The sequence below is a fragment of the Rana temporaria genome, chromosome 2 (assembly GCF_905171775.1).
Source record: "Rana temporaria chromosome 2, aRanTem1.1, whole genome shotgun sequence".
In the NCBI taxonomy this organism is placed as follows: Eukaryota; Metazoa; Chordata; class Amphibia; order Anura; family Ranidae; genus Rana; species Rana temporaria.
Window position 1 is genome coordinate 64,690,593 of NC_053490.1, and position 26,473 is coordinate 64,717,065.

Genomic DNA, 26,473 nt, shown 5'->3' on the forward strand with positions numbered 1-26,473 from the left:
GGGAGAAACAGAAGTCCTACTGCGGCAAGCAGGGGTAGAAAGGATTCTAGCCTGGGTAGAGCTCCAGGTTTCAGCCTTGCTCGCTGTTCATATTCCAGGTGTGGACAATTGGTGGAAAAGTCCCTACACCCAGAAGTATTTCAGGACCTAAAATAAATGAGAAGTAATAAAACTCTGAAACAAAGCTGTATATCTCTCCCTCAGCGCTCACAGGAAATTGTTAGCAAACAAAAAAGCAGCTACTATAATAGGGTATAAATATATAAATATGTCAAAGTAAAAATTCACTCGCTAATGTTTGAGTGAATTTTTACTTTGACATATTTATATTTTTCGGGAACCTAACCTTCTGGCCTTCAGGATCAACAACACGCCTTATCCTTGCTCAGGGGTCAAGTCCTGGGGGAAAAAAGTGTGGGAACTCCCACCCAAGATCCACTCCACCACCAAAAAAAAAAAAATGATACGCTCATATGCATAATTACTAAACCGCATGTTTTTTTTTTTTTTTCGATCCACTGTACCTTAGTAATCCTTTATGTTACTGGCCGCTTCCTGTATATGGATTCATTGGGTAGTGTGCAGGTATTCTGTCACTTCCTCCTCCACATAAAGAATTACTAAGGTTCGCCTGCCCCTGACAGTGACTCGAGCTGGGCATCGCCGCTTAGTGAAGGATTGGCTCGGGCGGCTCGGCTGCTCTAGTCCTGCAAAGGGAACCGAGTTCCTGCTGTGAAAAAAGTGCAGGAACTCCGTTCCCACGCGTTCCCGCAGGACTTGAGCCCTGCTTGCTTTCATGTAATGAGCTAAACCAATGTTCTATAAAACTCTGTTATGTCAACCTTTTGGAAATGGTTTTTGTGTTCATTGAGATAGTTGATTAAAATCTTGCTTTTCAAAAGGGGTGTACTCATTTATTCTGAGCACTGTATATGTCTCCAATTAAGCATAACTTTCATCAATGGATGGCTAAAAATACTTCTCAGGTAACACCCTATAATAATATGTAATTTACTAGTTTGTAACAAGCCATGAAAAATGCCTTATATTTAATGCAAAGAATTTGTGTCAAATGTGTGACAATCGTCGCCAAACGGAGAAATCTAACTACAGCTGCCTGGTTACAATGAATTACAAACAGCAACACTATACCTCACCTATCACCTTGATTCTGTTTAACTTTCCTTGTCTTTGTAACTTCATATGAAAAACCTGTTTGGAGATGTATGACAGGAATCTATGAAATCTAACGCACTGACACAATATGCAAATGTAAACCCATTGAGGAAATCTTATTGGACAGGGAGGAGACATCCGTTCCGGAGTCATTCTTTGCTGCGTTCTCCGGTTATTGTACTTCTGCTTTGTGGCAATACACTCATTGTCAGCTAAGAGTTTGTAGTATGACTAGGATACCGAGCAGGGAAATGAAGTTTCACCATTTCCAGTAAGACATTGGAGGCTGAAATAAAGGTAAGATGCTTCCTGTAATAAATTCAATATGTACTATACTGTTTGTATGTTATCCAGAGATCAATGATAATGTTACCAGGTAGACTATTAGAAACTAGGCATTCGCTCTATGATCATCTTCTATCCATACTAAAGGTGTCTGAGTATTACAGCTTGATTGTACAAAGTACTTTTTTTGTTGTAATTTCCAGCTGTTTGCATAGATTTCACAGTTATTGGGTAACTCTTCTTTTGTAGGAAATAAATATAGCAAATAAAAAAAAAATAGTAATTACATATACGAATACTACATAAGCCAAACTGTAATAGAAAATTACCTTTCCGTTTCAATCTGCAGTGCTGTAATTTTTAGTAAAATTTTATGCAATACGGCATCTTGGGGGCATTTAATACACAGGGGTAGATCCACATACAAATACATTGGCGCAGCGTATGTGAGATGCGCTACGCCGCTGTAACTTACTTTAGGCCGTTTCGAAACCCCAAAGAATTTGCGCCGTAAGTTACGGCGGCGTAGTCTATCTCTGGCAACGGAATTCAAATCGGCGATTAGGGGGCGTGTTTCATTTAAATGAAGCGCGTCCCCGCGCCGAATGAACTGCACATGCGTCGTCCCTAAATTACCCGCCGTGCATTGCGCTAAATGACGTCGCAAGGACTTAATTTTTTTTAACATAGACGTGACTTATATACATTCCGATTCACGGACGGCTTACGCAAAAAAAAAAGAAAATAATCAAATTAAACGCGGGAACGATGGCCATACTTAGTCTAACTATACGCGACGAAATAGCAGCTTTAACTATACGCCGGAAAAAGCAGACTACAGACGACGTAAAAAAATGCGACGGCCGCTTGTACATTCGTGGATCGTCGGAAATAGCTAATTTGCATACTCGCCGCGGAAAACGACGTGAACGCCACCTTGCGGACGCCGAAGAATTGCATCTTAGATCCGAAGGCGTACGAAGACGTACACCTGTCGATCTAACCCAGAAGCCGTCGTATCTTGTTTTGAGGATTCAAAACAACGATACGACGCAGGAAATTTGAATGTACACTGGCGTATCAGTAGATACACCGGCATACTCGCTCTGTGGATCTACCCCTTGGTGTCATTTCTTGCTTGTGTGGCTGATTGGTTTACATATATATGTAAAAGTGATTAACCCCCTAATATATATATATATATATATATATATATATATATATATATATATATATATATATATATATATATATATATATATATATATATATATATATATATATAATATTTTTAGGGGGTTAATCACTTCCAAAGGAATGCTGAAACTGCAACGTTCTTTATTAGAGCACTGCAAGTACAGGTAAAACTCGGAAAATTAGATAACTGTGCAAAAGTTCATTTATTTCCCTAATGCAATTTAAAAGGTGAAACCAAGGGCGGACTGACCATTGAGTCACTCGGGCACTGCCCGAGGGCCCCATGCCACTAGGGGGCCCCATTAGGGTTGCCAGGCTCAGTATAACCAGGGACAGTTTGTAAAAATCTATGTGGTTTTTTTTTTTTTTTTTTTTTTAGATCTGTCCCTGATATGTCCGAAACCGGCATGCTTTTGATGTAAAAATCCTGAGATTTTAGCTGCCCCGCCTCTGCACTGCCTCCTGGCTTGGTGGCCATCTGTAAGCCCAGGGGCCCCATAATCTTCTATTGCCCGGGGGCCCCATGAGTTGTCAGTCCGCCCCTGGGTGAAACTAATATGAGATAGACTCATTACATGCAAAGCAAGATAGTTCAAGCCGTGATTTGTCATAAGTGTGATGATTATGGCTTACAGCTCATGAAAACCCCAAAACCAGAATCTCAGAAAATTTGAATATTACATGCTATCAATAAAACAAAGATTGTACATAGAACAATATTGGACCTCTGAAAAGTAGAAGCATGCATATGTACTCAGTATTTGGTGTGGGCCCCTTTTGCAGCAATTACTGCCTCAATGTGGCGTGGCATGGAAGCTATCCGCCTGTGGCACTGCTGAGGTGTTATGGAAGACCAGGGTGCTTGAATAGCGGCCTTCAGCTCTTCTGCATTGTTCGGTCTCTTGTCTCTCATCTTTCTCTTGGCAATGCCCTATATATTCACTATGGGGTTCAGGTCTGGCGAGTTTGCTGGCCAATCAAGCACAGTAATCCCACGGTCATTGAACCAGGTTTTGGTGCTTTTGACAGTGTGGGCAGGTGCCAAGTCCTGCTGGAAAATGAAGTCGGCATCCCCATAGAGCTCGTCTGTGGAAGGAGGCAAGAAGTGCTCCAAAATCTCCTGGTAGACGGCTGCATTGACCCTGGACTTAATGAAGCACAGTGGACCAACACCAGCAGACGAAATGGCTCCCCAAATCATCACAGACTGTGGGAACTTCACACTTCCTCCATACTCTGGGTCCTTGGTTTCCAAATTAGATGCAAAATTTGCTCTCATCAGAAAAGAGGACTTTGGACCACTGAGCAACAGACCAGGTGTGTTTTTCTTTAGCCCAGGTAAGACGCTTCTGACGTTTGTTGTTCAGGAGTGGCTTAACAAGAGGAATACGACATTTGAAGCCCATGTCCAGGATCTGTCTGTGTGTGGTGGCTCTTGATGCACTGACTCCAGCCTTAGTCCACTCCTTGTGAAAGTCCCCAACACTTTTTGAATTGACTTTTCCTGACAATCCCTGGTGCTTGTGCACCTTTTTTCTTCCACATTTTTCCCTTCCACATAACTTTCAATTAATGTGCTTTGATATAGCACTTTGAGAACATCCAACTTCTTTTGCAATTACCTTTTTGAGGCTTTCCCTCCTTATGGAGGGTGTCCATGATGGTTTTCTGCACAACTGTCAGGTCAGCAGTCTTTCCCATGATTGTGATTCCTACTGAACCAGACTGAGACCATTTAAAGGCTCAGGTGTTATGGATCAATTAGAGTGGGACACTTTGAGCCTAGAATATTGCACCTTTTCACAATATTCTTATTTCCTAAAAAATGTGGATTTGGGTTTTTTGTGAGCTGTAAGCCATAATCATCACAATTTATGACAAATCACGGCTTGAACTATCTCATATATTAGTTTCACCCTTTTTAAGTTGCATTAGTGAAATGAATGAACTTTTGCACAATATTCAAATTTTTTGAGTTTCACCTGTACATGAGCTAATATATAAATTAGTAGGCATCTGACACAAGCTTTGTTAAAATCCATGCAATGTACAAGGATCACATGGGGGGGGGGGGGGGGGGGGGTTGTTTTTGCTTTTTTTCATAACAAAAGTGGAGTTACTTTTTTTAATATAAAATTTAAATAGATGTGTTTTAAAAAAATAAATAATATAAGTATGATCACATTTGCTTTCTTTATTGCAATTAGACAAATGTGCCAGTGGAAGACCATAGACTGGTTAATATGTGCTTAGGATTTTATAATTTGATACAGTCCTCTTTGAAGCCCTGCAAAAGTTAACCTCTTACAGAAAATAGCCTGAGGCAATCCAGTTCCAGTAGGTAATAAAAAAACTGTGCAGCTTTGAAAAATGATCATTAACTTTATTATCATACCTGTAGACCATTTGGGCCCCCGAAAGCCCAGCTGAAAATCTCAAAGTTGGCAATCCCCAGATCCTGCCTTGTTACAAGGGCATGAAAAACATTGAACACTTAGCCCATGTTCACATTGGGCCAATTTTGGCATGCGATTTGGTGGCGATTGCTGGAAATGACGCAGTCTGAATCTGTGCAGCACTGCACCGATTCCCAATAGACATCTGTGCAAATCACCCCCGAAGTCGGACTGCATTGTTGGTTTAAAATTGTGCGAGTTCTATTGAACTTGCATGATTTTTAACCTGCATCAGTGTGAATTTGGGCTCACTCTTGACATTACAGGAGCGAAAACCAAAGGATTTTAGCTGCATTCACATCTAGGCGGACAAAATCGCGACGTTTTGTCCCACAAATAGCGTTTTGTACCGCGATTTGCGCCGACAAAACGCCACGATTGTCCGCCTAGATGTGCCCCTAGATTGTCCCCTATGGAGATGGTTCCCATCTCCTATGCCGAATGCCGAAAGCCGCCTGAAAAAAAGGTCCGGGACTTTTTTTGCAGGCGGTAGGCGGCAGGCGTGGAGATGTGAACCTTCTCCATAGAGGGCAATGTTAAATCATCCCTCTGGCGTGTCGGGGCGGCAGCGGGCGTCGCACTACAGGCGACAAAACGCCTAGGTGTGAATGGGCTCTTAGAGTCCTAGCAACAAGTCATGACACAATGATCGCTTTTTTTTTTTTTTTCAGCCAGGCTTCCAGAGGGTCCCAAATGGTCTACAGGTAAGACAATAAAATGAATGTATATTTTACAAAGCTCTCCAGTTTTTTTAATACCTACTGGGGCCTCTTGACTGTATCTTCTGGGAAAGGTGAACTTAGCCATTTATGTTTCAATCATTTTTTATTAAAGTTTCATCTAGGAAATACAACAAGAATATCTCAGCTTTTCATCTTACAATATACCAACAACTTTAGGGAATAGCATGGTGGTTTGTCAGTAATGTTAGAGAGTCTCTTCTGTGTCGCCGAAACCATCCAATCAGATGGGCTAAGATCCCGTAACGGAACAATAAACCACTCGGCCCACTGTGTCTGGTGCTTCATGTTCATGCTATATCCCAGCCCTGATCGGGTCCCTTACCCGCTGGGAGAAGACGACCCCCACTCCATCCAGAGGGGGAGCCCAACTCGCCTGCCCACGGGGGTATCGACCCCATGCTTCCCCATTGTACAATAGTCGGTGATGAATAAACAATTTGAGTAAACCTAAACTATAAAATCCTAGAGCAATACCCCAGAGTATAGAGGTATATAGAATGAGAGGTATAGAAGAAAGGAAAAAGAAGGAGAAAGATCGAAGAAGGAAAAGTGGGGGGGAGGGTAAGAGCCACGGCCCCATGCCCAGGGAGCCCACTCGCGAAAAGCGACCTAGAGAGCCAGAGTCCAGGGGTCATGTGTTAGATATCTAATCCATGGGTCCACACTTTGTGGAATAACTTCATCTTGTCCTGCACCAATGCCGTCAACCTCTCGTTTAACATAAGCCATGATAATTTGCCATTGAGCTGATCAAAGGGTAGGGCAGTGGATCTCCAATTCCTGGCTATAGTAATTTCTGCAGAGATAAATATGAAGGTCAAAAGCCTCCGTTGGAATTTGGAGGCTTCCACAACCCTGCCCCCCCAGAAGAGCGTGCCTTCCTGATTTTGATAAGTTGAGCCGGGTGAGGGAGTATATGAAGTTATAGACCCTGATCCAAAACCTCCTGACCTTAGGGCATGACCACCAGATTTGATAGTTCCAGTTTGCCTGAACTTAGCCTTTAAAGAGAAATAGTTGAATATATCCAAGAATTACTTTTTTTGTTTTCTTATTCTTTATTATAGAGGAGATTTGCACAAACAGGCAACAAATTACAGGGTTACAATATTCATGTGTCAAAGCAGGCCACATTAGCCGCCATAAATCAGTTGCAGAACCAGATAAACAACAGTCAGTATTTGAACCACTGCACATACAAACCTACTAGAGACATCAAGTCGGATCCATACCTTTCCTGTCTGAACATCAGAAGTTCAGCCCTCCTACTCCATCCCTACCACAGTGCCATTCAGAAAACGCAGTGCACTTTGTGCATGCGCAGTAGGGAATCGGCTGTAAAGCCGCAAGGCTTCATGACCGGTTTCACTTACAGGCTATGGCGGGGGCAGCACCCGAGAACCGATGGAAACATCGGCTGGGGTGCCGACATCACTGGATTCCAGGACAGGTAAGTGTCCTAATATTAAAAGTCAGCAGCTACAGTATGTGTTGCTGCTGACTTTTCATTTTTCCATGGGGGGCTGGAGCATCACTTTACATCCAGCAAGTCAATACAGTTTCTTAGCTGCCTGCTTTTACTTAAAAAGTTACTGTAGCTTAAATATCTTATATTTTCACAGAAACTTGTACATATTCATTTTTAGGGGTACTTAACAGCTCTACGCAATAAAATTCTTTAATTTTGTATTTATATCCCACACTACTATATGATTCAGAATTGAAACAAATACAAGGGATTTGTAAGAACTGTTACTAACAAAGCTATAAATCATAAAAGACAAGTTCTGGTCTTGTAAGTAAATTAGCCAATATATTGTCATTGTTGGTACATTTATTCATCACTGTTTTATTGAAAAGATTACATGCTTTATTTAAAAGACATTGTTACCTTGCTCATTCAGTGCCAATTCACACTAGTGCAATGCCAGAACCCTGCGAATCCAGTGCGGGTTCCCACAGCACACCTGAATCGCACAGTGGTTCACACTGAGATCTGCCAACTGCTGCGGGTGTCAATGTAAAGTTAACGACACCCCCAGATTGGTCAGCAGATCGCAGTGTGAAATGGTGCAGGAATCGGATTACATAAGTGTGAACACACATGCGATTCGATTCCAGTGCAGCCCAAAAAAAGGGTCTTGCACCATTTTGATGCCAATGTGATGCGATTTCAGCCACACAGTTTGTATGGCTGAAATCGCATCGCACAGACATTGCATGTGATCTGAACAGCAATCGCATGCAATGTCTGGCATCGCACTAGTGTGAACTGGGCCTTAAGGCAAAATGACTGTGTAAGTCCCACCTCTGACCACTATAGTTGCCTCCAACACTCTCCTGCTGCTCCTTCTGTGGCTGTCACAAATATTTTGAACTCTAGGGCATGGAAGAGCATGTGATTTCCTCCCATGATGCAGTGTCTGGGCCTAGTAGCCAATCACTAGGCCCTATTGAAAACGTCACTTATGACGAAACGCGTCTGGGACGTCGTGCAGTGACATCACCGCGTTCTACGCTAGGAGGAAGGGCTCCTGTTATGTCGGCCGGCATCTGTTTTTACACGCCTAATTTACATAGATGTTTGTAAGTAGGATTTTACATATTTTTTAATTAAACCTGAGTTCAAACGATATCACGCTATGGTCCGGTTTCCTTTGTTATGCATGACCCATGGATTGATTGTCCAACACGGATCTGATGTCTCTGTAACCTGAGGATTCAAACCCCCTTGTGGTTTTATTCACCCTGGTTCCATCCTGCCGTGGATTACTATACACTGCTGTTTATCCAATATCTGGTAAGCTGCTCTCCATGTGGTGGTGGTTCCCACGGATATCAAGTGCACCTGGGTGTTGTTCATCCTGATTCCCGAATCTAAGGCGTTTTGTTCATTGTTCAAACTAATTGGACTTTTTTGTTTATTTTGTCATATTTACACTTGCCCTCTGCTATGTGTATTTTTTAGTTGGCGCAGTTTTTTTCTTTTTTTTTTTTTTCTTTTTTTCAGCCAATCACTAGGCCTAAACACTGTCATGATGTAAGGGGTGGTGCCGTTGCTCCTGCTGAGCTCTAATACCAGTTGACATCGTGTATTTTGGTGATGGGTACATCAATATCCAAGGTTGCTAAACGAGCAGCCCTCGCATCTCCCCCCCACCTCCCGTTGTGACAGCCTTCCTGGAATCTTCTCCCTGTATCCGCTGTCACAATTTAAAAAAAAAAAGTGGCCTGGTGGCACATTTGTTCTGTGCATAGGAGAACTACAACTACCATGAGCCATTGAGGCTGACGGCTCGTAGTTCTCAATTAACTACCAGGGTGATGAGCGCCCTAGGTAGTTCATTAATGCTTCCTGTCATTCAGTAACTGCCTGCCTGTACAAGGTATGGGCAGACAGCTACACTGACAGTCTACAGGAGCCTGTGCAATGCTTTATATGGGCTCCTAGTATAAATAAATGCACTTTTTTTTTTTTCCTGGAAAAAGTTGGGAAAAGGGTGAAATTATCCTTAAACTCATCCTTGCCTTTTAATGCACGCGCACGCACACACAAGTAGAGGGAGAAATGTACTTTTACATTTTAAGAAGTCAATCCAACCAAAGGGATATTGTAGTTATAGGTATAGCCTGGTGGGTTTGGTCAGCCCCTTCCTATTTGTCTTGGATACCCTCAAAGTTAAATCTTGCCGCCATCATTTTTGACTCTCTTCCACCTTGTTTTGGGTGTCATTGGGGGTTATTTCCGAAAGGCAAATCCACAAACAATTATCTACAAACAATACGAGTTTTGTTTTACTAACCCTTTTATTTTTTACCCAGGCATGCTGAAAGTTTTCTCCAGAAATACAGACATAATGGGGCTTATTTACAAAAGGCAAATCCACTTTGCACTACAAGTGCAAAGTTCACTTGAAAGTGCAGTCGCTGTAGATCCGAGGGGGACTTGCAAGGAAAATTAAAAAACAGCATTTTAGCTTGCACATGATTGGATGATAAAATCAGCAGAGCTTCCCCTCATTTCAGATCTACCCCTCAGATTTACAGCGACTGAACTTCCAAATGCACTTTCAGTGCAATTTCAAGTGCACTTTGCACTTGTGGTGCAAAGTGGATTTGCCTTTAGTAAATAACCCCCATGTACAGAACATCAGAGCCATATAAATAGAAAAATACTATATTAATGACTCTTGTTAACAGGAGGGAAACAAGGAACTATTACATAATAACTTATGGCGAGTATGCACTTCCTGATGTTTGCAAGTCATATGACAGATTCAAGCATGATGATTAGACCGCTCAGAAGTAAAATAGAAAGGCCAACAAAAGCACTTCTTAGAGCTGATAATGTATGTTATAGTACCCAGTGATTTTTCTATATGCTTAAAATGTCTTGTGACAGAGAAGTTGTTTCTGGACTGTAGAAAAAAAGGGAAGTATCCCTTTACAGTAATGGGGGTTATTTACGAAAGGCAAATGCACTTTGCACTTGTAGTTCAAAATGGAGTTGGAAGTGCAGTCGCTGTAGATCTGAGAGGGACATGCAAGGAAAATACAAAATAGTAGGGATGTCCCGATACCGATACTAGTATCGGTACCGATACCGAGCATTTCCCCGAGTACTTGTACTCGGGGGGAAATGCTCCGATGCCTCACCCGATACCTGGGCAGGCAGGGGAGTTGCAAGTCTTTTCCCCGTGCTACTTGCTGTCTTTCTCCCATGCTCCATGCGTCTTTCCCCCGTGCTCCGTGCGTCTTCCCCCGTGCTCTGTGCGTCTTTCCCCCGTGCTCTGTGCGTCTTTCCCCCGTGCTCCGTGCGTCTTTCCCCCGTGCTCCGTGCGTCTTTCCCCCGTGCTCCGTGCGTCTTTCCCCCGTGCTCCGTGCGTCTTTTCCCCGTGCGTCTTTTCTCCGTGCGTCTTTTCCCCGTGCTCCGTGCGTCTTTTCCCCGTGCTCCGTGCGTCTTGCTCCGTGTGTCTTTCCCCCGTGCTCCGTGTGTCTTTCCCCCGTGCTCCGTGTGTCTTTTTTTTTCCCCGTGCTCCGTGTGTCTTTCCCCCGTGCTCCGTGTGTCTTTCCCCCGTGCTCCGTGTGTCTTTCCCCCGTGCTCCGTGTGTCTTTCCCCCGTGCTCCGTGTGTCTTTCCCCCGTGCTCCGTGTGTCTTTCCCCCGTGCTCCGTGTGTCTTTCCCCCGTGCTCCGTGTGTCTTTCCCCCGTGCTCCGTGTGTCTTTCCCCCGTGCTCCGTGTCTTTTCCCCGTGCTCCGTGTCTTTTCCCCGTGCTCCGTGTGTCTTTTCCCCCGTGCTCCGTGTGTCTTTTCCCCCGTGCTCCGTGTGTCTTTTCCCCCGTGCTCCGTGTGTCTTTCCCCCGTGCTCCGTGTGTCTTTCCCCCGTGCTCCGTGTGTCTTTCCCCCGTGCTCCGTGTGTCTTTCCCCCGTGCTCCGTGTGTCTTTTCCCCGTGCTCCGTGTGTCTTTCCCCCGTGCTCCGTGCGTCTTTCCCCCGTGCTCCGTGCGTCTTTCCCCCGTGCTCCGTGTGTCTTTTCCCCTGTGTCCGTGCTGTCTTTTCCCCTGTGTTGTCTTTTCTCGTGTTGTCTTTTTCCCCGTCCGTGCAGCTCTCCCCCCGTCCGTGCCGCTCTCCCCCCTCAATTTGTCAGGATGGAGAGCGGCGGTAGGAGCCGCTAAACCCGGGTCCTACCTTTTCCAATTGGACAGAGTCAGTGATGACTGACTCTGTCCATTCACATAACTGAGCATCGTAACCTGTGTTTACGATGCTTCAGTTTATGAATGGAGAGGAGCCTCTCTCCATTCATTTTAGCTGAGGCTGCAGAGAAAGGGACTGGGGAATCTGTGTGCTTAGTCCATTTCTCTGTCTTAAAGGGAAGATGTCAGGGGTCTGTTAAGACCCCTGATATCTCACCAAAGCCCCCCCCAATAGGGCTGATAAAAAAAAAAAAAAATTGCAATAAATATAAAAAAAAAAAAATGTAAATAAAAAAAAAAAAACACACTGACAATCCACCCCCCCTAAAAAAAAAAAAAAATTGTAAAAAAAAAAAAAGCCACCGTCACACGATATTAAAATAAAGTATCGGTATCTGCAAGTACTTGAAAAAAAGTATCTATTTGTACTCGGTCTCAAAAAAGTGGTATCGGGACAACCCTACAAAATAGCATTTTAGCCTGCACATGATTGGATGATAAAATCAGCAGAGCTTCCCCTCATTTCAGATCTACCACTCATATTTACAGCGAGTGCAATTTGCACTTGTAGTGCAAAGTGGATTTGCCTTTTCGTAAATAACCCCCTATGTGCCTACAACAATGTGTTTATTTGAGGTATAGCCAAAAGTGCAGTAATTCCTTAATGATGATGATTATTCTTATGCCGCGTACACACAATCAGAAATTCTGACAGGAAAAGTCCGGTGTGAGCTTTTGGTTGGAAATTCTGACCGTGTGTAGGCTACATCGGAATTTTTCTGTCGGAATTTCCACCAAGAAAAAATTGAGAGCTGGTTCTCAAATTTTCCGATGGGAAAAGTTCTTGTCAGAAATTCCGATCGTCTGTAAGCAATTCCAACGGAGAAAAATACTACGCATGCTCGGAATAAAGTCGACGCATGCCCGGAATCATTGCACTTCGTTTTTCTCAGCTCGTCGTGGTGTTGTATGTCATCGCGATCTTGATGGTCAGAATTTGGTGTGACCGTGTGTATGCAAGACAAGTTTGAGCCGAAATTCCATCGGGGAAAAAAAATCCACGGATTTCTTGTCGGATTTTTCAATCGTCTGTACGCGGCATACGTGTAGGCTGCCCTTATGTGCACACACTTCTCTTAAATATGTATTGGCTAAAGGTGGTGCACAATGGCAGACAGAATCAAAACATTCTCCACATCCAACTAGTCATTGAAGAGGTGCCTTGTTGTGATCTAATCTGCCAGCTGACCAGTGAACACCAAGCCTGACTCATTTTATATAGTGATTGTTCAGGACTGAAGATATTAGGTGGGAGCTGCATGCAGGCCCGTCGGAAAACAGGACAGGCAAAACAAGCAACTGCTTGGGGCCCCGAGCTGGCCTGGGGCCCCAGCAGAGCGCTGCCGCCGCTTCCTATAAATGCTGCAGCCTGTAGCGTGGCCGAGCTCCTTTCCTAATACCTCCTGCAGTCCGGCCAGGTACCGTAACCGCGCGGTACAGGAGATTCAGTTTCCTGTTCCCGGCCGGACTGACAGGAAGTGCACACACACTCAGTGCTCACTTCCTTTCAGTCCAGCCGGGAACAGCAAACTGAATCTTCTGCAGCGCGGTATGCGGTAAGGGGGGGTAAAAAGAACATGGGGGGGGGGAGGCAGTCAGAAGAAGTACTAGCTGACGTTCGGAAGCAGCAGCTGTATGTGGTAGGGAGGGGGGGCAGCAGCTGTATGCAGCGGTAGGGAGGGGGGCTTAAAAAGAACACGGGGGGAGGTAGCAGAATAATTACACTTGTCGACTTGCACCCCCCCCCCCCTTCTCAACTTGAAAATCAGCAACACCCCCTCCCCCGCTTTATGCTTGGGGCCCCCAAATTCCTTCAAACGGCCCTGGCTGCATGTGTAGGGCTACCCCTTCTATTGTTTCTCACACAATATGGGGAGTTAGCCCCTGTCAAGCCTGCTATAGCTGTGGGTTACCCAGTCTGTTGCCAATAAGGTTGACTCTTGGCAAGAAGAAGAGTTTTCAAGCACCTGTAAAACCAAAAGTACCCTAAGGCCAGGTTCACACTGGTACGATTTGAGATGTCAAATCACATCTCAAATCGGCGGCAATTTCGGCAATGGCACCGTCTTAATCGGTGCAACGCCGCATCTGCGGCGCTGCATCGATTTCAAAAAGTAGATTCCTGTACTACTTTTTGCGATTCGGGCCGCGATTTATATTGACATCTGTGCAGAAACCTACACAGATGTCTCTGAAATCGCGGCCGAAATCGTGACTGCCAGCGGGAGTGAAATCGTGCGAGTTCAGCTAAACCTGGGCTAAAAGATGCATGTTTTTTTTTTTTCCAGAATAGATTTACAGTATAGCTGGTAGTGTGCAACGAGAGGGACAATATACTGTGTATCAAATACGACATTTCCCAGCACTTAGCCATGTTAGCCAGCAAAAGAAATGTGTAGCGTAGACAATCCGCGCTACCCCCACTTTTGCAAAGTGCGTTAGTATAAGTGAATAGGTGTAAATAGAAATACACATTTATTAAAATGAAGGTGCTGCAACTAAGTAAAACAGCCTGAATATTCGGCTGGTAGTGTATGGAAAAGTGGTAATTAGATCCGCATTCAAATAACAGCAAATAAAATTGCATATAAAAAAGTTCTCTTTTCAATAGTAGAAAAATGATCAAAAGAAAAGCGACTAAAACAGTGTCCGTTTTCGAAACACAGCTGCAGAGGCTCCAATGTAATCTTATTCCTCTGAAAGACGGAATAGGTGTGTACATTTTCCTCAGAATATTTCCACCGGGCAGGTATAAGGCTGAATTCACACTAATACGTTTTTCGATGCATTTTGCAAAAATGCAGGGACATTTTTTAACATGGCTTCCTATGGAACATGTTCACATCTGCATTTTTGGAAAGGGTCAGGGATAAGGATGAGCTCTGGCGTGTTCGCATAGAACACGTGCAGAGCCCGCCAGGAAGTGTGCAGTGTGTAAAAAGCAGCGTTTTGCATGTAATAGAATTCAAAGGACCCGCATCCAAAACGCAAGTACCGCGGTTTGCGTTTTTTTTTTTTTTTTTTAGCTGGTTGCTAAAGGAAATGTAAAAAAATCAAAATCGCCGGCTAAAAAAAAATTGTATAAAAAAAACCTGCAAATCGCAGTAAAAACGTGTGTCAAAAAACGCAGCAAGCACCGCAAAAACGCTCAAAAGCAACATGCATAGGTGTGAATCGAGCCTAAGAAAGGGCTGCTTACCAGATTTCCTTCTATGGCTGGGATCGTTCTCAGAATGTGTTGCGGAAATGTATTATGAAAGGAGAAGAAAGTGCTTCATAGTGCAGTAGGTTACTTAACCACTTAACCCCCAGACCATATTGCTGCCCAAAGACCAGAGTACTTTTTGCGATTCGGCACTGCGTTGCTTTAACTGACAATTGCGCGGTCGTGTGAAGTGGCTCCCAAACAAAATGGACGTTATTTTTTCCCCACAAATAGAGCTTTTTTTTGGTGGTATTTGATCTCCTCTGCAGTTTTTATGTTTTGCGCTATAAACAAAAATAGAGCGACAATTTTGAAAAAAATGCAATATTTTTTACTTTTTGCGTATTCTTCTACATATTTTTCGTAAAAAAAAAAATCACAATAAGCGTTTATTGATTGGTTTGCGCAAAAGTTATAGCGTTTACAAAATAGGGGGTATTTTTATGGCATTTTTATTAATATTTTTTTTTTACTAGTAATGATTTTTCTTTCGGTACTGTGACATTATGGCGGACACTTCGGACACTTTTGACACATTTTTGGGACCATTGGCATTTTTATAGCGATCAGTGCTATAAAAATGCATTGGATTACTATAAACATGCCACTGGCAGTGAAGGGGTTAACACTAGGGGGCGGGGAAGGGGTGAAGTATGTCCCTGGGTGTGTTCTTACTGTGGGGGGGGGGGTGGCCTCACTAGGGGAAACACTGATCCTCTGTTCATACATTGTATGAACAGAAGATCAGCATTTCCCCCCCTGACAGGACACACAGCTCCCGGTCCCCGCTCTGTAACGAGCAATCACAGGAGTGGGGGGCGCGCGCCCCTGGTAGCCTGCGAGAGAGCTGACGTAGTATGACGGGCTGTCGCGCAGGAAAGCCAACCTGACGCCGTAGAATGACGGTGGCAGGTCGGCAAGTAGTTAAAGCGGGGGTTCACCCCAAAAAAATTTTTTAACATTAGATTGAGGCTAATTACGGGAAGCAGATTCGGGTGTTTTTTTTGTTTTTTTTAAATCAATGCAGTACTTACCGTTTTAGAGATAGATGTTCTCCGCCGCTTTCGGGTATGGTCTTCAGGACTGGGCGTTCCTATTTGATTGACGGCCTTCCGACGATCGCATACAGCGCGTCACGAGTTGCCGAACGTCGGTGCGGCTCTATACAGCGCCTGCGCACCGACGTTCGGCTACTTTCGGAAACTCGTGACGCGCTGTATGCGACGGTCAGAAGGCTGTCAAACAAATAGGAACGCCCAGTTCTGCAGCCCATACCCGGAAGCCGCGGAGAACATCTATCTCTAAAACAGTAAGTACTGCATTGATTTTAAAAAAAAACACCCGATTCTGCTTCCCGTAATTAGCCTCAATCTAATGTTAAAAATAGATTTTTTTGGGTGAACCTCCACTTTAAAAACTTTCTTTCGTTCCAATTGCTGGACAAGCTGCTGGCTCGAGCCGCGGCTGGTTTGTTTTTATGCTTCGTTTCTGAAACTTTGTATCGATAGAAGCTTTGAGATGTCAGCTTGTCCAGCAATTGGAATTAAAGAAAGTTTTTTTAAGTAACCTACTGCACCACATTCGCAGCACATTCTGAGAACGATCCCAGCCATAGAAGGAATCTGCAGGAGATTGCTTTGCTATTTCCAGACTGTCAGCGGAGGAGAGGGTCGGGGGAAGGGTTCCACCAGCTGATGATATCTGTGCTGAGCCGATTTGATCTCTGTCATAGGGATCCTACGGATCTGGTAAGCAGCCCTTTCTTATACCTGCTCTGTGGAAATATTCTGAGGAAGATGCCTACACACCTATTCCGTCTGTCAGAGGAATACGATTACATTGGAGCCTCTGCAGCTGTGTTTTGAAACGAACCCTGTTTTAGTCGATTTTTCTTTTGATAATTTTTCTACTATTGAAAAGAGAACTTTTTTTATATGCAATTTTATTTGCTGTTATTTGGTTGGGCATCTAATTGCCACTTTTTCAGCCAGCAAAAGAAGCCTAAATAAGGTACCTGGTTGCATACATTTTCACTTTTAGACCCCTTTCACACTGAGGAGTTTTTCAGGCGATACAGCGCTAAAAATAGCGCCTAAATACCACCTGAAACTCCTGCCCAGCCTTCTCAATGTGAAAGCCAGATGGCTTTCACACTGCTGCGATGCGCTGGCAGGAGAGAAAAAAATCTCCTGCAAGCAGCATCTTTGGAGCGGTGAGAGGAGCGGTATGTATACCGCTCCTTCCCATTTAAAACAATTGGAAACCTCGGTAATACCACCCGCAATGTGCCTCTGCAGAGGCACATTGCGGGCGGTATTAACCCTTTATCAGCCGCTAGCGGGGGTAAATACCGCACCGCTAGCGGCCGAATCCTGCGGCAATTTCAACAGTATAGCGCCGCTATACCGCCATCGTGCCTCCTGCCCCAGTGTGAAAGGGGCCTTAGGAGAAAGCCACACATCAGTCAAGGTACCTGTCTGTACATTGTGGTCCCTACTTTAACCTATAGGAATATCCACATTATAAATATTTATAGCAATGAATGAAAGGAAAGTAGGCCTTCCTGCAAGTTAATTTTAACGTGCTACAAGAATTTATTGACGGTTTAACCACTTAAGGACCGCCGCACAATGATATACGTAGACAGAATGGCACAGGTGGGCGTACATGTACATCCCTGCCTTCCCACGGGTGGAGGTTTCGATCGGACCCCCCCCCCCACCGGTGTCTGCGGCGGTCCGTTGCGCTTCAGGAGCGATCCGGGCTGAGGGGGCGGTCATTGATTTCTGGTCACACCCCTCATGATCGCTCCTGGCGAATGAGAAGCTTCCACTGCCCGTGTAATGTAAACACAGGCAGGAGGAAGTGATGTCATCTCTCCTCTCCTCGGCGGTCTTTTCATCCGGAGTGCACCAACAGTACACTGACACCAGGACACATAGGCACACAATCCACCCCCCAGTCAACCCCAGATCAACCCCCCCCCCCCCGATCAGCCCCCAGTCACAGTGCAACTGATTTCAGTGATCGTTTTTCATTACTGATCACTGCATTTAGTGTTATCTGTGACAGTAAAAAGTTGCAGGGCAGTTAGCTTTAGGTCCAGGGTAGCCCCCCCTACCCCCCAATAAAGGTTTTAACCCTTGATCGCCCCCCCAGTTAACCCTTTCACCCCCTATCGCCAGTGTCACTAAGCGATCGTTTTTCTGATCGCTGTAGTGTTTATATCCCAATAAAGGTTTAGCCCCCTGATCGCCCGGCGGGTGATATCAATTAGATTTTAGCGTCAGAGTCTGCATCGCCCCAAGCAGCATCAGGTTAGTGCCAGTAGTGCTAACACCCACAGCATACACCTCCCTTAGTGGTATAGTATCTGAACAGATCAATTTCTGATCTGATCAGATCTATACTAGCGTACCCAGCAGTTTAGGGTTTCAAAAAACGCATTGTTAGCAGGGATCAGCCCAGACACCTGCTAGCACCTGCGTTTTGCCCCTCCGCCCAGCCCAGCCCACCCAAGTACAGTATTGATCGATCACGTAGAGACAGGCCTGATCCCTGCGATCGCTAACAGTTTTTTTTGGTAGCGTTTTATACATTTGCTGACAGTCAGGTGCTTTTTTACCTGTGAATCCTTACTAGTGTACCACAAAATTTAGAGCCCAAAATGGCAAATCGAAGGTACACTAGTAAAGAGGCCTACAAGTTTCTGAGCATGACAGATGGTGAAGAGGAGGTCACGCATCTGTCAGATTCGGGCTCAGAATACAATCCCGTATAAGACAGCGGCTCCATGTCAGATAGCTCTGATGACGAAGATGAGGTCCCTGCTAAGGTCAGGCGTACCCGACCCCATTCTGCTTATGTTGAGGTGCAAGAACCGCAGGTCCCTCGTATGGAGCAGAGAACCTGTACTAGCGCCGCTATTTCTTCTGGTGAACTGGCAAGCACCAACTAGTACACCCTGGTCGTACATCCAGCACTGCAATAACACTTGGTGATGTGGCGAGTCCCAAAAGTGCAGTTCAAGCTGGCGAGGTGGCAAGCACAAGTAGTGTCCCGCTGCCACCAAGAAGAGGACAAAGACAGGCCCGTCATGCCCATAGTGCCCTTCCTGCTGCATTCGCCAATCCTGATTGGGTCCCCACCACTTCTGCAGCACCTGTACTTCCCGCATTCACTGGCCAACCCGGTATTCAGGTGGAAACAGCTGATTTTACGTCACTTGAGTTTTATTCGCTGTTTTTGACGGAAGATCTCTATAGATCTATTGTGGACCGGACTAATTTGTATGCTGGTCATTTCATCGCCACTTGTCCCCAGTCCACCCTTGCCAAAGAATGGAAACCAGTTACGGTTTCCGAATTTAAGATCTTTCTGGGCCTTTCCCTCAACATGGGCATACATAAATTCCCGAAGTTGCGGACGTACTGGTCCACACGTCCACATGAACATATGCCCATGTTCTCTGCCTCCATGGCCAGGAAATGATACGAGGCGATCTTGCAGTTCATGCACTTCAACGACAATGAACTTTATCGTGCTCGTGGAGACCCTGAATACGATCGGCTCTACAAAATTCGGCCCCTCATAAACCACTTCAATGAACGTTTTGCAGCCTTGTATACTCCCCATCAAGTTGTCTGCGTTGATGAGTCCCTGATTAAATTTTCTGGCCTGTTGTCTTTCAAACAGTACCTTCCCAGCAAGCATGCCAGATACGGGGTCAAGCTTTATAAGCTTTGTGACAGGTCAACAGGCTATACATGGAGCTTTATGGTTTATGAGGGAAAAGATAGTCAGGTAGAGCCGGAGGACTGCCCAGATTACATGGGGAGCGCTGGAAAGATTGTGTGGGACTTGGTGTCACCCTTATTCGGAAAGAGGTACTTCTACGTGAACAATTATCACATGAGCGTGCCACTTTTTAGTCACTTGTTTGATCATCAGATTGGAGCATGTGGCACCGTGCGACCTAATCGCCGGGGCTTTCCCCAGTGGCTTGTAGAATCCCGTCTTAGGCTGGGGAAGAGAGCCTGCTCAAGGTGTAATAATTTGCTCGCTGTGACATGGAGGGATAATAAGAATGTTTTCATTCTTGCCTCCTTTCACACAGACACGACAGTCCAAATTCGTACAGCGGAGAAATCCCTCTGTGTCCACAAATATAACCAAAATATGGCCAGTTGTTGGCGCCGTATCAAATTGCCCGTAAGGCAAGACGCTGGTACAAAAAAGTGTCTCTATACTTATTTCAATTGGCTTTGCTGAACGCTCATGTACTATACAGAGCTTCAGGACAGACTGGATCCTTCCTTACATTCCAGGATGAGATCGTCACAGCCCTTCTGTATCCAGGTGGTGCTGCACCTTACCATTCCCAACCAAATGCAGTAAGCCGACTGCATGAGAGGCATTTTCCATATGTCCTCGAGTACCCCTACCCAATGAGCCCCCCAAAGAAAATGTTGTGTCTGTAGAAAGCACAGATATAGGCGTGACACCCATTTTTATTGTCCACACTGTCTTGGCAATCCTGGTCTTTTCATTGGTAAATGTTTTGAACGCTACCACACACAATTTTTTTGTTTTCAGGTACACCATTCAGCTGCAGCGCGGATTTATTTATCTTGACAGCAACAGCGTTTGCTCCCACGATACATAAAGCCTTGACTCCAACGCTGTAGGAGGTGATTTCACCACCACAGTTAAAAAAAAGAGCATATATGTCGAAGCAGGGGCGGAGGAGCGATTTTGCTCCTAATGCCGCGTACATAAGGTCGAAATTCTGACGAATGCTTGCCCGTGGAAAAGTCAGACCATGTGTCCGCCCCCCCCCCCCCCCCCCCGGATATAAACGGCGCCATTGGGAAAGCATTTTATCACACCGATCTTGGTGTGACCCCAATTTTTACAAAAAAAGAGTACCTGTCACTACCTATTGCTATCATAGGGGATATTTACATTCCCTGAGATAATAATAAAAATTGTAAAAATAAATAAATGGAATTAACAGTAAAAAAAGCTAAATAAATAATAAAAAAAAACCCTGTCCCCCCTGCTCTTGCGCAAAGGAGAACGCAAGCGTCGGTCTGGCGTCATATGTAAACAGCAATTGCACCATGCATGTGAGGTATCGCCGCAAAGGTCAGATTGAGGGCAGTAATTTTAGCAGTAGACTCTAAGGCCGGAATCACACTAGTGCGTTGCTTTTTTGAGCTGCGTTGTCGTTGCAGATTTCTCTAGAGGGTGTTCTGCAGATCAACTGCGGTTTAGCTGCAGATCAGGTGCGAATTTGGAGACCTGGGAGAACTTCCGGGTGAGAGGAGAGTGGGGGAGAATTGTATTGAGCTGAATGAGAGAAATTCCTGCAGAGAACTGAACACATGTGCGAATTAGATGCGTACCCATAGAAGATAATGGGACTGAATTCGCACCTGAGCCGCACCGCAAGACATAAAAACCGCATGCGGTTTGGAGGCAATACGCAGTGCGAATGCATCGCACATATGTGAACCAGCCTCATTGAAAACAATGTATTTTGAAATGTCCTGCGAATTAGATGCGGTTTAAACCGCACTCAATTCGCATAGGTGTGAACCTAGCCTTAAACCTCTGTTAGGCTAGGTTCACACCTATGCGAATTGAGTGCGGTTTAAACCGCATCTAATTCGCAGGACATTTCAAAATACATTGTTTTCAATGAGGCTGGTTCACATATGTGCGATGCATTCGCACTGCGTATTGCCTCCAAACCGCATGCGGTTTTTATGTCTTGCGGTGCGGCTCAGGTGCGAATTCAGTCCCATTATCTTCTATGGGTACGCATCTAATTCGCACATGTGTTCAGTTCTCTGCAGGAATTTCTCTCATTCAGCTCAATACAATTCTCCCCCACTCTCCTCTCACCCGGAAGTTCTCCCAGGTCTCCAAATTCGCACCTGATCTGCAGCTAAACCGCAGTTGATCTGCAGAACACCCTCTAGAGAAATCTGCAACGACAACGCAGCTCAAAAAAGCAACGCACTAGTGTGATTCCGGCCTAAATCTAATGTGGTAACCTGTAAAGGCTTTTAAAGATGTATGTAGTTTGTCGCCACTGCGCGCTTGTGCGCAATTTTAAAGCATTTTATGTTTGGTATCCATGTACTCAGCCTAAGATCATCTTTTTTATTACATCAAACATTTGGGCAATATAGTGTGTTTTAGTGCATTAAAATGAAAAAAAAATTTCATTTTCCCCCCCAAAAAAATGAAAAATCGCTGTGCAAATACTGTGTGGGGAAAAAAATGCAACACCCACCATTTTAATCTGTAGGGCCTTTGCTTTAAAAAAATATATAATGTTTTGGGGTTCAACCTAATTTTCTTGCAAAAACAAATATATATTTTCATGTAAACAAAAAGTGTCAGAAAGGGCTTTGTCTTCAAGTGGTTAGAAGAGTGGGTGATGTGTGACATAAGCTTCTAAATGTTGTGCATAAAATGCCAGGACAGTTCAAATCCCCCCCCCCCCAAATGACCCCGTTTTGGAAAGTAGACACCCCAAGCTATTTGCTGAGAGGCATGTCGAAACCATGTAATATTTTATATTTTGACACAAGTTGCGGGATAAGCACAATTATTTTTTTTGCGCAAAGTTGTCACTAAATGATATATTGCTCACACATGCCATGGTTATATGTGGAATTACACCCCAAAATACATTCTGCTGCTTCTCCTGAGTACGGGGATACCACATGTGTGAGACTTTTTGGGAGCCTAGCCGCGTACGGGACCCCAAAAAACAATCGCCGTCTTCAGGCTTTCTAAGGGTGTAAATTTTTGATTTCACTCCTCACTGCCTATCACAGTTTCGGAGGCCATGGAATGCCCAGATGGCACATTTTATGGCCTTCGAAACTGTGATAGGTAGTGAGGATACATGTGTTATCCCCATACTCAGGAGAAGCAATTGACAACTTTTTGTACATTTTTTATTTTTTTTATATATTTATTTTTTTGTCATTATCCAATCACTTGGGGCAAAATAATTAAATATATTCAATGGGCTCAACATGCCTCTCAACAAATGGCTTGGGGTGTCTACTTTCCAGAATGGGGTCATTTGGGGCGGGTTATGTGCCATCTTGGCATTTTATGGCCTTCAAAACTGATGGGTAGTGAGGAGTGAAATCAAAAATGTTACGCCCTTAGAAATCTTAAAGGCGGTGCTTGGGTTTCGGGGGCCCGTACGTGGCTAGGCTCCCAAAAAGTCCCACACATGTGGTATCCCCGGACTCAGGAGAAGCAGCAAAATTTATTTAGGGGGGAAGCGAGCGTGTGCCCCCCACCCCACAAACTCTAAACTGTACAAGCAAGACTACATGCCCTTAACATGGGCTGTACCTTGCCAGGGTGAACCACCCTGACAAATCACCTTGTCCTTATGTTGAAGAGTACAGGGTACCTCATCCATACTACCCTTAGGCCTCTTTCACACGGAGCGGACCGTTTTTGTGTCCGCTCTGTGTGTGTCCGTCGGCTCAGCGGGAATCCCCGCTGAGCTGTCGGCGGACAGGGCGGTCCCCGCACACAGCGCAGAGACCGCCCTGTCTCTCCTCCGCTCTCCCCTATGGGGAATCTGATGAAGACGGACCGTCTGTCCGTCTGCATCCGATCCGTACCGCCAGACGGAAGAAAAATAGGGTTTTCTTCCGTCCGCAAAAGCGGATCCTGACGGACGCGGATGGTTGCGGACGTTAGCGGATGCTCCATCCGCTAACGGACGCAATCCCATAGGGATGCATTACAAGTCCGTAAACGGACTTGTAATAAACGGACGAACGGTCCGCTAGTGTGAAAGAGGCCTAACCTGATGGTTGTGTGGAGTAGAGGGCTCATTAGAATCTTAAACCCCCTTTAAAAATAAGGGGGTTCCTACTTACTGCTTGCCCCCATGAGAATAAGAAGAGGTAAATATACTAAACTAACAACACAAAAAAAAAACAAGATGATGATGCATGCGTTTAACACATTTTTCATTGAACTGACTACTTTCAAGATAAATACTATACAAGTTATTTTACTGCATAACGTAATGGGTCAAATTGGGTCAAATGGCAAATTCTATTTTATTACATTGTGTAATCCCTCTAGTATTATGAGAAGATCATTTTGTATATTACTAATGTATGTATTTTTACATGTCAAAGTTTTTGTATTTAGTTGGTCAGCTGGGGCAAAAATACCTATTTGAATTTACATGCAATGGCACACAGAAGCATTGTGTCCATCCTCCTTAAAGTGGAGTTTCCATCCCAAAATTTTTTGTTCATTATTGTGCTCATTAGACCTAAAAAGGTAAAAAAAAAAAAAATGTTTTTTTATCATCTGGAAATGCCTGTTGCTATGCAGTCCGACGAAATCTGCCTTTGAAATCACCTAGGATTCTGACATCATCTCCCTCTAATGCTCCTGGGAAATGTGTGTCATCATTTCCCAGGATGCAGTGCGCTGTCCAATTATCACTCCCCATCCAAGACTTCCAGGAAATAAGTGCCTGTAGGCTTCACAATGCCCACAAGCAAAATGACAACGGTGTAGACATAGTTTTATAAGTGTAAAGGCTGGCCGAAGGCTAGCCTGTGTTTGTGGGAGGAGTCTGCTGAGTACTTAAGCCTCCTCCCACGCTGGGTCCTGTGTTGGCGCCTTTTCAGGTGTTTGAACCGGCCGGCGGACGTCACTTCCGGTTCCAGACAGAGCGGTGGTTTGGCCGCAGCAAGGGGTTCCTCTCCTGGGCAACGGTGGACCTCCTGCCCACCCACCCCCCTCCATTTATCCCTGGGGTTCACCAGCATCGTGGGTGCAGCCCGCCCGCTTCTCCCGGCGCTCATGCCGGGGGGCTGCGGGAAGGTCGTCCGGCCATCCTCCACCCACTCTCTACAGTGCATCAGCCCGCTTCTGCCGGCGCTCATGCCGGGGGGCTGCGGGAAGGATGTGTGTCCATCCTTCATCCACCCTCTCTCTCCAGCGCATCAGGGAGCCGCCCGCCCGCTTCCCATGGTGCTGCCGCTGGAGGGGGAGGAGGTCTTCTGTCCATCCATCCACCCTTCGCTGGGCTCAAATCTGCGCCGTCCGCTTCTCTCTGCCATCCCCGTGTTCCTTCCAGCATGGGGGGACCGCCCACCTGCTTCGCCCGGCGCTCATGCAGAGGGGGGGTTCGTCCCTCCACCGGCCGGTTCTCCTCACTGACTGCAAACACGTGCGTCATGGAGGGGACGCCTGCATGGTCCTCAAGGTTTGGGCTCACACGAGGGGGAGCACACCTATTCTCTGGGTGAACACTGCTGTACGAGAGGGAGGGGGGGCGGCCGTCCATCCACCCTCCCACTCCTCCGGGCACACGCCGGCATTTTTGCGGGGGTCGCCCACTCCTCCTCCCTGTCGGTTACAAGCTCATGCGGAGGGGGGGGGGTCCGTCCATTCACCCACCTTCTTACTCCTCCGGGCGCACGCTGGAACTTACAGGGCCGCCCGCTGTCCATGGTGGGGGGGGGGGGTCACGTTGGCAGCATGGGGGGGGAGACTGTCCACCATTCAGCTCCCGGGGTTGTGCTAGGAGGGAACCATGTGCGTCATGGAGGGGACGCTTCCCGGTTCTCCCTGGCTCCGTGCGTTCTGGCGCACGGTGGGGGGAGCTCACCTACTTCTCCGGGTACACGCTGCTGCACGACGGTGGCGTGAGGGGGGGGGGGTGGTTCACCTTTCTGCTAGGATTTGGTTGGAGTGGGTGTGTGATCAGTGTTACAGTTAGTGAGTGCATTTTTCAGTCAGGTTCAGTATGCATTCATGTCACGTTGCTCAGGTTAGTCATGTTCCAAATATTTACGTTTCTCATGCGACGACGTTCTCATGCGACAACGTTTCTCATCCGATGACGTTTCTCATGCGATGACGTTCTCATGGTATTTTCTCATGCGGTGACGTTTCCCATGCGATTATGTTTCCCATGCGATCACTTTTCGTGTGGTAGTTATCATGCGACTACATTTCGCATGGTAGTTCTCATGCGATCACGTGTCTCATGAGTCATGTCCTCATGTGTTTACGTTTCTCATGCGATTAATTACGTTCTCATGCGATTACGTTTCACATGGTAGTCCTTGTGCATTACGTTCACATGCGATCACGTTCTTATGCGATCTTGGTTTTTCACGAGGCTCGTCCTTGTGTTTTACGTTTCTCATGCGATCACGTTTCGTGTGGTAGTTCTCATGCGACTACATTTCGCATGGTAGTTCTCAGGCGATCACGTGTCTCGAGTCATGTCCTCATGTGTTTACGTTTCTCATGCGATTACGTTCTCATGCGATTACGTTTCACATGGTAGTCCTTGTGCATTACGTTCACATGCGATCACGTTCTTATGCGATCTTGGTTTTTCACGAGGCTCGTCCTTGTGTTTTACGTTTCTCATGCGATCACGTTTCGTGTGGTAGTTCTCATGCGACTACATTTCGCATGGTAGTTCTCAGGCGATCACGTGTCTCGAGTCATGTCCTCATGTGTTTACGTTTCTCATGCGATTACGTTCTCATGCGATTACGTTTCACATGGTAGTTCTCGTGCATTACGTTCACATGCGATCACGTTTCTTATGCGATCTTGGTTTTCAC

General features: G+C 45.6%; 1 protein-coding gene across 4 annotated transcripts in view; it reads left to right on the plus strand.

Moving 5' to 3' along the window:
- The window catches only part of ARL11 (ADP ribosylation factor like GTPase 11), a 45,458-nt gene that overhangs the window by 13,408 nt on the left and 5,577 nt on the right, over window positions 1-26,473 (plus strand). Inside the window, exons 1-2 of one of the 4 annotated variants that reach the window (XM_040340282.1) lie at window positions 1,122-1,473; window positions 5,786-5,818. The exons of 1 other annotated variant lie outside the window; for it this stretch is intronic. Coding sequence is in view for 1 of the 3 variants with exons in the window: in XM_040340279.1 (XP_040196213.1) it covers window positions 16,511-16,564 (54 nt within the window). In the remaining 2 variants the exon portion in view is untranslated. Of the gene's footprint in view, window positions 1-1,121; window positions 1,474-5,785; window positions 5,819-16,456; window positions 16,565-26,473 lie in introns of those variants that run through there. 2 more of the 4 variants (XM_040340280.1, XM_040340279.1) reach the window with 2 other exon arrangements.